The 11,924-nt window shown below is 33.0% G+C and overlaps 1 protein-coding gene across 3 annotated transcripts in view; it reads right to left on the bottom strand.

Annotated features, from left to right (window-relative positions):
• The window catches only part of LOC126818875 (multiple C2 and transmembrane domain-containing protein 1), a 111,844-nt gene that overhangs the window by 83,292 nt on the left and 16,628 nt on the right, over positions 1 to 11,924 (bottom strand). Inside the window, exon 2 of one of the 3 annotated variants that reach the window (XM_050546503.2) lies at positions 6,224 to 6,292. The exons of 1 other annotated variant lie outside the window; for it this stretch is intronic. In XM_050546503.2, coding sequence (XP_050402460.1) covers positions 6,224 to 6,292 — 69 coding nt within the window. Of the gene's footprint in view, positions 1 to 2,502; positions 2,642 to 6,223; positions 6,293 to 11,924 lie in introns of those variants that run through there. One more of the 3 variants, XM_050546504.2, reaches the window with a different exon arrangement.

Below are 11,924 nucleotides of genomic sequence, written 5' to 3'. Positions count from 1 at the left end.
AGGATCTTTTACATGCATGCCAAAATGTACACGGGATCTTCGTTTTTCATCCCATCCAAACGACTAGACAGCTGTCCTTGTCAAGACCTCCGTCCTACATCACTGACAAGAGGAAACCACGCTGGAAAATCCTGATGAACTTTATGGGCCAACACCGGGATCGAACCCACAACCTCCAGGCTAGCGAGTCAGCGTCTTCCTCACTTAACCACCATGGCTCCCAGTCCCAAACCATAAACAACACTTCTTAAAGCACATAGGCGATTATTACATCGATTACGGTATACATGTATCGAGGTACAGAACATTTGACATACTCTACATGTACTAGCAAGTTTCAGCTAGACTACCCTACATTCAGTGTACCTAAACCACTATTGTGTATGTCCCATCCTTATTAAAACAAACCAACAGTGAGCCTGATGTCCTCCGCCAAAATCCCAAAATAAATAGATGACACATTAATTAATCGCACATTCATTTTTTTCAAAATTATCAAGCAATCAAACTGATTATAAACTATACACTAAGTTTCATCACTCGCTATCGGATAGAATCAAAGTTATTTTGTCCTAAAGCATCGCCAATGGCTCTCTTTAGCTTTAGCTCGAAATATTAATCATTGAACTCAGTCAAGACATTCACCTAATGAAATTGATTAGCTAGCTCTGCTTAGCTTAAGCTCAAAATGTTAATCATTGAACTCAGTCAAGACATTCAACTAATGACCATCTACATCAAGTTTAAACATTCTACCTCAATTAAAAGCAGAGTTGTTATGTTCCAAAGTCTTGACCAATCAAATTGCTTATCGCTCCTTAGCCTAAGCAGAAAATTCTCATCGTCGGAATTAGTCAAGGTAATAATATGATAAAACTACATGTATACACCAAGTGTCCTCACTCTCACTTAATTAGAACTTATCTCTGCTTACCCTAAGCAGACAATTCTCATCTTCAAACTCCATCAAAGCATTCATCTAATAAACACCTACGCAAGTGTCAACATTCTACCTCAATTAGAATATGAGTAATTGTGTTCCAATGTCTCAACCAATCAAACTGCTTATCGTTCTGCTTACCCTCAGCAGAAAATGCTCATTATCGAACTTAGTCAAGAAATTGATGTAATAAAACTATACACCAAATTTCATTACTCTCACTTAATTACAACTAAAGTTATTGTGTCCCAAAACATCAATCAATCAAATTGCTCATCTGTGCTAGCTTACCTAACAAAGAAAATGCTCATCTTCGAACACCATCAAGGCATTGACCTAATAAACACCTACACCAAGTTTGAACATTCTACCCCAATTCCAAGGCGAGTTATTGAGTTCCAAAGTCTCGGCCAATCAAATTGCTTTTCACTCTGCTTACCCTGAGCTGAAAATGCTCATTATCGAACTTAGTCAAGGTATTGATGTAATGAAACTATACACCAAGTTTCATCACTCTTACTTAATTAGAACTAGAGTTATCGTGTCCCAAAGCATCAACGAATCAAATTGCTTATCTCTGCTTACCCTAAGCAGAAAATGCCCATCTTTGAACTCCATCAAAGCATTGACCTAATAAACATCTACGATGCAAACCACCCTTTTAATGCATCATGTATGTATGATCTGAAAATTTGGAATTTCAATAGTGTTTCAATTGAATACCCTGTCATGTATCAAGTTATAAGTTTGACTATAAAATGGTTAAAACAAACGGTTGCCATGCAAGATACTCCCACATTTTGCAAGAGATAGGCAGAGAACAAACTAAAAAAATAGATTTTTCATACAATATAATCCGGGATGTTTCGGTCGGACCATTGCAAAGATTTCTATGTTGGATTTATATTTGGAGTCAGTTATCATTTCTATTACATGTACATGTGTTAAATGGGAGGACATCAAAATTGTCCATTAACTTTACTAGTAAAGTTGTAATAAATATAAGGTTGCCAGTCAATAAAACATTCACTTACAACAGCTTTGTCATCCAAGTAGTCCTTAAAGGTTTTCGCAATTGGATGATTAGATTTATCAGATTGATTGAGGACAATAAATCTGCGAGTAACAATCAAAATCCGTTGAAAATAAATAGGATTCATCTCATGAACATAAACATTACATACAATTTTCAAGGAAACTGGATGGTTATTTTATATGTTACAGTGATCAAGGAAAACAACACTGCAAGAAAATATAGGAATCTTTTAAAATCAATAGGTTTCTTCATCTCATGAACATAAGAACTGTGAATAAATTTCAAGTCAATCAGAAGATAAATTTACCCACTAGAATGTCAACAAGATTTTTGAACCACGAACTGTTCCATACAGTTTCAGCATGATCGATCAACATAAAAAAACTGTCTTGCTTGTTCTTTGGACAACTGTGCAACAATTGTACATTTTTATCATAACTTTAGTCTCTGGAATGGGAGCAAGGAATTATGGATAAATAGAAAGACAGTCCATCCAGCCACAATTATCTGATCGAAAATAACTAACCTTCATCATCTGAGTCATCAAAAGTGACACGATTCAAACTCTTGCCAACCATTATTCCACTTTTTACAAATAGAATTTAATCTAACAAGAAAACAACATGACTTAACCAGTCAACAGTCTTACGAAAAGTGATTTTCAAAATGAATCTATTCACTATAATTTATACCATGGTGCTTATATCAAAGAAAGAAACTTGATGTGAAATCTATATGACTAAATGAGGCCTTGATGCATCTATTATTGTATAGTAGTAAATAAAGTTGATAATATTGTTGTAAATGATATTTTCACAGAATAAATGGACCAGCTGTCAAGTTTATTTCTATTAATATTTGCACAAATCTTTCAATACATCTAAAGATTTTTTTTTTCTTCCAGTCATTTGACATTACGGTAGATTAATTAAATTTAAATGATGACGATAACAAGGCGAATAAATATAGGTTGCCAGGCCACGAAACATACACCCACAGCAGCTAAATCGTCCAGGCAGTCAAGAAGAGTTGTTGCATACTTTTACTTTTTTCAGTAATGAAACATTCATAATACACTAAAATCTGATTAAGAGAAACAACTCATTAAGAAATTATCAGAAAATCATTAGAAATTGTTAGGTTTTTATAAAGTTCTGCCCCATGCTCACGTTTAGCATACGAAACATTTAGTATCATGGATTTAGCTGTTCAAGTTATCGAAATTCCTTGAAAATCAATAGAGCGCCACAAGATATTTCAAAGTGATCAAGAGCCATAACTCTGGCAATAATTATCGGATATTGTTGAAAATCACTAGGCTTCTTCGTCTCATGACCTTAAACGCTGTGTATAAATTAAAAGTCAATCGGATATTAACTTTAGATTCTAGAACATACACAAGATTTTTCAAAGTGATCAAGGGTCATAACTATCAGAATTCGTTGAAAATCAATAGGATTCTTCGTCTCATGACCTAAAACACTGTGTATAAAAAAAAAGTCAATCGGATATTAACTTTAGCCTCTAGAGCATCCACAAGATACTTTGAAGTGATCAAGGTCCATAACTCTGGCAGTTCTTATCGGAAATCGCTGAAAATCAATAGGCTTCTTCGTCTCATGACCTTAAACACTATGTATAAATTTAAAGTCAATCGGACTCTAACTTTAGCCTCTAGAATGTCCACAAGAATTTTTGAAGTGATCAATCGCTGAAAATCAATAGGTTTCTTCGTCACAGGACATTAAACACTGTGTATAAATTTAAAGTCCAGTATCTTTCTAGGAAAACTGGGTTACCACTGGGTGTCTCTACTTTCCATTTAAAATACAGATGTGACATCAACCTTTGATGTTGGTGTACCATTATTTCAAATGATGGTACAGACAATGTGCTAAGCATATATTATAATTTATACTAGTTAAAATTTTGGACACACAGGACCTATATAATTATCTATAATTATATAGATAAGAAGCGAAAGTTTGAAAGGAATGGACCAAATCAATGAGGCATAAATATAGCCGACTTCTTGTTAGCCTGCGTGTACTCTTGTTCGTAACTCCTGAAGCATACAAATAGAAACTGGGGTGATGTTAGCTGCGATGTTTATCAATTTCCATAATATTTCTGTAAACGCAAGTGACAAAAGAGCGTATAATACCGACATCCAAACTCTCGTTTTAACCACAACTAAACATATATATCGAAGGTCGTATATATCAAACTTTCAATCAAATTGACTGACATGCGGCCTCGCTCAACAGCAGCCTCGCTTCGTACACTCTATCATTTAGCCTCGATCTAAAATTTTCGGGAGTATGACGTCAACGTAACGGTTAATCTCTGCTTACGACGCCATTTAAAAATTTAATCAATCAATGAAATCCTGTTTAAATCCAAGCTGAATCCAAGCCATCCGTGGGTCTACAGAGTTGATTTTGTCCTTGTTGTGTAAATAAAGACCTAATTTATAATTTCTATGACATCTGAAGCCTAAATAAAGACTTGCAATAATCAGATTTAGCTCTTGCATAATGTATGTTCAAATAATAGGAAACAACTACCCTATAAATATTTTTGTGGTAATTCATCTTTAAAAGGGATTTAGTTTTGAGGAATTAAAATTAAAACCTTATTTAAATAAAACTATTTTCCAACTATATCATCATTAACATATGTAATATATTTAAATAAAATAACCCTCAGTAAAAATCAATAATCCACACATATGTAAATTTGGTATAATAATACTGGGACAATTCGTGACCAACTTTGTGCTTACACAAGGTTTCTGTGAAGGAAACAAATCAATGTCGGCCTATCATTGTTTTTCATAGACAAAAATTAATTAACATTCATCGGAACATAAGATATGCCATTTCTAATGATTATACATGTAAACAAACAATTATTTAATCGTAAAAATTTAGTCCTGGTAACAAATCACTTCAATAAAGACGTCAGCTACTACATTAACTGACTGTATAGCATATTAACGTTGGTTTTGTTGACGGGGGAGGGGGAGCTGAATGGTTTAACATTTGCGCATTAGGTCATAAGGATGTCATTGAGTCAAGTCGCTTGGTTTTGATTTTCTGCTGTATGTGACAAGGACTAGGTCGTCTATCATGGATTTTCTCTGGGTCCTTTGGTTTCCTCCAATTGCTAAAGACCCCTACTTGCAATCGAATTATTGAAATAAAATTGAACCATATGTTAGTCTTTAAATGATCTTATTTGTATCGAGTGGATGTTAAAACTCCATTTCTCTCCCTCTGGTTTTGTTGACCATACATGTATGTAAATTTTATATGAATTCCATAACTAAGTTAAATATTGGATGTAGAGGGATTTATTTACTATCTGATTTGCAGACCTCCACAAGTCCGAAATTCAGATCTTTAGCATCCTTAAAGTCTATGGGACACTCTTTCAATTGCTGTCTGCTTTGTTATAATGTCACACAGAGCAGCTTGTAGATATATTTACCGAACACTGATTTCTTCTGAGAATATTCTTTGGGACAGCATTTTGAGCAGTCAATAACATCTTGTCATGCAGATATCGCCAATATTTTGTCATCCATACATATTTCCTCTTGCAATACAGAAATATCAGAATGCATCAATCTGTACTTTGTAAATATCTCCTCCAAATGTTCTGTACTCTTAACTTGCTCTCTAAAATTCCTCATATGATTTTACAATAAAATATTTCTTATTATTTTCTACAATTTCACTTGCTGCGATCAATTCAACATGGTCTTGTGTACTTTAATGTTTCTGATGCATGTGCAATTCTATACCATCAATCATTTCGATATCACCTGATTCACCTGTCAACTGATCCCAGAGAAATATTTGCTCAAAAATAGGGAAAATAGTCGGTGTATAAGAAAAATATAACCCTACTCACCTCAGTTGATATAAGAATCTAACCTTTGGCCCACGGCTAATGGTTAATTCACAAACGGATCCTCGAAATAGGGTTACATTTGACTCATATTCCTTGCCTAAATGACAGCTATAAAGGCAGATTAGTTACTAAGTTGGGAAAATCAACTACAAGATTGACTATACCAAATCCAATATAAAATAAATGAGTGTTGGTGTATCTATAAATCTAACAACATAAAATCTAATGTTTACAAAGAAATAAATTTCTATAAACACCAAAAGTCAAATTTCTAAAAAAAAACAAAAAAATCAGAATACCTAAAATGACTCCCTTTACATCTTTCTTACCTTCATAATCAGATCTGGCATTATCACTACTTTCAGTTTTACCTATTGATTCTATAGACTGCCAATTTCCTGCAAATATTGTGCATACATGTACTTGAATATGTGCGTCACAAACATATTAAGATTTCAAAAATCGGTGTTTCATTATTTTCAACTTTCTCAGCCAACACAGGACCTTCAGGTTAGCAAGCCAATATCTTCTTACCCGCATGATAACACAATAAAGGCCACAGTTTTTTTAACATATTTATTTTTCAAATTTGGCGTGAAGCATTGGGGTCATGAGAAAACGAACCCTATTAATATTCAGCTCTCTGAAACATTCTGTTTCAGTGTTACATGCTCCCTCCAAACCTCTGATCACGGTATACATGCAGGTTATATTTCTTAAAGGCACCCTATCAAATATGGTGAAATTCCAAGTTTTCCTTTCGATTAAGCTGCTCTCTATGGCAATATTTTTTCGAGACAAAGCTGCTGTGTGCGTGTATTTCCATGCGTGTCAGTTTTTATTGGTGGCAATCTTTATTATCGTCATATGTCTAACATAAATTTTTTTTGTAAATCAACACTTTTTATGAGAAAAGTTTCTCGACCGTGTGCTTTATCCTTTATCGTCAGATGTGGGACAGGATGGGCACTCAAAGCACGAGATAATGATAAAGACATTATGTGATATCACAATTAATGCTTAATTGCATCCATGAAATTGAATCACAATGTCATTGTATTAATTCATAATAAAAATTGACGTCAAACGATGTGTTGAATTTCTCTGTTTAAAAAGCTCAATGTGTATGTGTATACGCCAAAATGACCATGCAGGAGGGTGGGGGGAGATACATATTGTCTCAGGAACCTGGCAAAATCCCTCCTGCAAAAATTCCTGGACCCGCCCCTGGTACATATAGCCTACAGCTAATCAGTTGTATCTTGATCACTGATTGGAAGCATGCTTTATAAATTAATTAAATATAATATATTCAAGATCCTAGTCATGTATGAAATGTTTCAGCTGTGTATAAGCTGTTTTATCAGCTGACATTTCATGACAGGTAACAGACCCAATGTCACAGTCAAATAACCTCATAGCACAAAATATACACACAGATACTAATATGGTACAAAAACGGTATTGACTGTTAATCTTATTATGATCATACAAAGCAGCATTACCTCTATGACAAAGAAAATAAATGTAACCATAATTAACTTTATTATAACCAATATACTGAACTAAACTCCTAAATAAACAATACAGCTTATGTGACTAACAGTTCCCTTCAGGACCTCAAATGTTAATTTGTTTATTAAAGGCATTATACGATTTGCATTTCGGATTTTAAATAATTAAGTATAACTTAATAAAACATAAAATATATAAAACCGGTTCTCCACTTTGGATGAATTTCACTGAAATTCAGTTCATATGCTTGATTGCTTACAGAGATATCACTCTTGCACATAAAACTCTAGAAATTTTTAGCTGCTTTTAGTTATTTCCATCAACCCCTAATGTTATCACAGAAATGGTAGGTGTAAATTTTGTGTTTGCATTCAAGTCAGATCGAAGTAGTAACATCCGTACAGTTGCAATATTTTTCAAGTATCAGTTTCTTATATTTGATTGGTATATTCTAAGTTTGCAACTAATAATGCTAGAGGTTCAGCTGCATAAACATACATCCTTAAAGTTGTGAATTTGAGTGTTATTAGGGTTGCACACTGCATAGCTTGTGTGAAACACTATTGTTTTTGTTCGGATTATTAGTTTTTATACTATGTAGTATAAAACCTATTGTTTTTGTTCTGATTATTCTTTTTTTTTCCTCACGTTTTTGGAAAAAGTACATATTCTACAGAATTAAACTCTATACTAACCGAAAGGTATTTAGTTCAAAAGGTGAATGAATAAATAAAACTTTAGAAATGTTATCAACGAAATTAGACAAATATGAGACATCAAAGGAAACTTTTTTGTTTTTCAACCAATTTGAATGCGTTTTCCACCAATTTATAGCTGTTTGTATTTTTCAACTTTTATTTTCGGACATAGTGGCCCCTACGACGCATGCATATGACGTAATTTTAAGCTCAAATGTGAAAAGTGTGAAAATCTGAGAGTAACCTTTTTTTATTTTGGAAGATTTTGACTTGAAACTTTCAGAATACATTACAAATGGGTGGATTAAGCCAAAAATGTCAACAAAAATTTTCCGATTATCTCCCATTTGAAGATGAAGTCAGATTTCAACTTTTTTAATTTTGCCTTATTTAAAAACATTTGTCAGTAGAAGTTGTCTATCAACTTTTTAGAGTAATCCCATAAAGTTAAAATTCACTGCAAGTGCCACCATTTTGAAAATGTAAGTCAATCTTCAAAATACTACTCGTCCTACAATTCTTATCCAATTTTTAATATCGTCATAGTTTTAGTAAGCATTCACAATTCATAATCGATCAATCGTTTTGGTATTTTAATATTTGACCTAGATTGTTTTAAAGTGACGTCATAAAATTGACGTTTTTCAAAAAAGTTTAAGACTTAGAAATCAGGTAAAATGTCAATGATAAACGATCAATTGAGTCATTTGGTGCAAATTCTGAAAGTTTTATCAAAATCAGTTTATAAGCAAATGTTCTGTGCAACTTTCAAAAAAGATTAATATGATAGATTATGGCACAGCACCTTTAATATTGGTTAAGTTTAATTTAAATGTTTACCAAAATAAGTGCTTTGCGCTTCTACCGTGAAAATAAGTCATTTGAGTATGTAATTTTTTGCCATCGAATTATATAACACATCTTTTGACTACATGCTGTCTTCATTGATTATGTCAATAGATTCACGCATACCAGACTGTAACTTCATTGATTATGTCCCCTGATTGTACGAAAAATCATTTCTTTTTTTTAACCTTGTTCTCTGTCCATCTCTTGAAAAATGTGGGCGTATCTTGCATGGCAACCACTTATTTAACAACAAGAGCATCGCTAACGCTGCAATATACGTCCATATTCCTGCTTTGATTGATATGGTACTTTTACAATGAAATATGGAAAGGCTGTAATATGACAAGAGGCAAAGAAGGCTAGACAAAATATTAACAAAAAATGGGTCGGGACATGCACCAAAAGGAATAGTTACTATCCTTACAGTATAAGGAATAAATATGCTTACTTCCAAGATGATCGCAATAACACATAAGAGAGGTTTTTTTATTAACTATCTAACTTGGGGAAGCACTGGCCTAGTTCAGTTGGAATTATTATTACACTGATATTTTGTGTTATACAGATTTATTTTTATTTTTCTGATCTGTGCAGTGTATAAACGGTTCCCTGATTTTTTGTCACCGTTTTTATATGGTGCTTTATTTTTATCTTCTGCTTTGTGCAGTGTATGAATGTCTTTGTCAACATTTTATATGGTGATTTTATTTTTATCTTCTGCTTGTAAGTGCAGTGTATGAATGTCTTTGTCACCGTTTTATATGGTGATTTATTTTTATCTTCTGTTTTGAAGTGCGGTGTATGAATATCTTTGCCACCGTTTTATATATGGTGATTTATTTTGATCTTCTGCTTTGTGCAGCCTATGAATGTCTGTTTATTTTTTGTCACTGTTTTTATACAGTGATTTATTTTGATCTTCTTCTTTGTGCAGCATATGAATGTCTTTGTCACTGATTTTTTTGGTGCTTTATTTTCATCTTCTGCTTTGTGCAGTGTGTGAATGTTTTTCCATTTTTCATCAAAATTTTCTAAGATCTAATAATGTTGCCTAGGCCGGTGCTTCAGTCCAATTTCTCTCATGACAATAGATTATATTTTATAGTGTGTGCCCAATACGCTGATGATGCATGAATATTTTTATATGACATATTAATATTACCCAGTGTTAAAGAGTTATCTGCTATTTGGCCAAAAATGACAACATTTTTTGTCACCGTTTTGGCTAATTCAGTTTTTCAGTCCTAGATTAATTATTTATTGTTCGATTTGTATAAAACAAAGTTCATATGCTCCGTGGTCCCGAATGTCATTTCTTTTTGTTACCGCTGAAGTTTTGACAAAAACTACAATTTTGGCCGTTAGGAACATCTTGTAGCAAGCAAATATTAATTATTACTAATCTGATAGATCAAGATGAATGCCCCTTGTACAGGCGCAAAAAAGTTGGACTCCGTCTTTTTTAGTTTCGATTTTGTATTGGCGCAATTTCGATTTAAAGGTGAAAAAACAATACATTTCATATTTTAAAATATTTTTTGACAACTTTCATAATAATGTAGCATTAATCCATACGAAGACAATGTATGTCAAAATTTGTTTGTAATATTAGCATTTGCCGAGAAATAAGCAATTTTGCATGAGTCACTTTTCACATTATTTTGCCTGAAACTGAGTTAATTATTATTGGATTTTCATAAAAGTGACACCAGTTGTTGCATAAAGCAAATGCGAGTAATATCAAATTGATTCAATTTAAAATTGACACCGAAGTGACACCATTTTGTCAAACCTTTAAACCTTTAAAATCAATATTTTTTTCAACTAAGAATTATTTCATATGTATTCAAAATTTTAACTTTTGGTTAAAATCAACATATCAATAATATTGATTTGGCCATATGGATATCACAAAATGGTTTCTAGCTTGTTCAGTTGCCAAGAAATAGATGATTTTCTACAAGTTACTTTTCAAGGTTTTTGGTCCATAAAATTGTTAATTATTTTTAAATTTTCATAAAATTTTCACCATGTGATGCCTGATGCCATTTGTAATTTCATAAAACTAATTTAAAATTTTCCTTATCACCAAAAGTAATGTGATTTTGGCAAAAACTGTATTTTTAGCCTTCAAAACAAATATTTTTTATTATTCGCTTAAATTTTTGATATTTGATTAGACTGGCATGTAAATCGGTCCACAACTTTGATATACCAGTATATATTTGAACGTTTTTTTAAATCGGATAATAATTGTGACATTTAGAGGGACCTCAAGCTAAAAACGTGATTTTTTGTACAATCAGGGGCCATAATTCAGGAAGTTACTATCCAATATGCGCGAATATCGAAAGGAACCAAGATCTTTGGGTTATAAACTTACATTTCAAGTTTCAACAAAATTGGATAAAAATTGTGACTTTTATAGGGTCCACAAGCTAAAAATTTGATTTTTCATACAATCAGGGGCCATAATCCACGAATTTACGATCCGATACATTCCAATATTGAAAGGAACCGAGATCATAGGGAGATAAACCTAAATTTCAAGTTTCGTTGAAATTGGATAAAAATTGTTCACAAACAATTGTGCACGGACAGACAGGGGCGACGACAATATACGTCCACATGAAAATGTGTGCGTATAAAAACTAGATGATGTACATGTAAAGGGAATCTGCTGAAAATTTCAGTCAAATTGATCCACTCTGAACCGAGAATTTAGCGATTGAATTTTGGGCCTAGCATTGATCATCATTACTAAACATTCTTGTTAAAGATGCATTATGTAGAGTGGCCCACAGCCTCAATTATTTGTACTATAAAAACTGACCTGTTTTAGCAGCATGTTGTCATGCGGATCAAAACAGCGTATATGAGAAAAGTGCTCTCACGGGCTCACTCGTGCACTGTAGGCAGCAAACAGTCGCCCAAAATAGACATTCACGTGACAATATTCATTCACTTA

This window comes from Patella vulgata, chromosome 4 (assembly GCF_932274485.2).
Source record: "Patella vulgata chromosome 4, xgPatVulg1.2, whole genome shotgun sequence".
NCBI lineage: Eukaryota > Metazoa > Mollusca > Gastropoda > Patellidae > Patella > Patella vulgata.
This window is presented reverse-complemented; position numbering and strand designations above follow the sequence as displayed.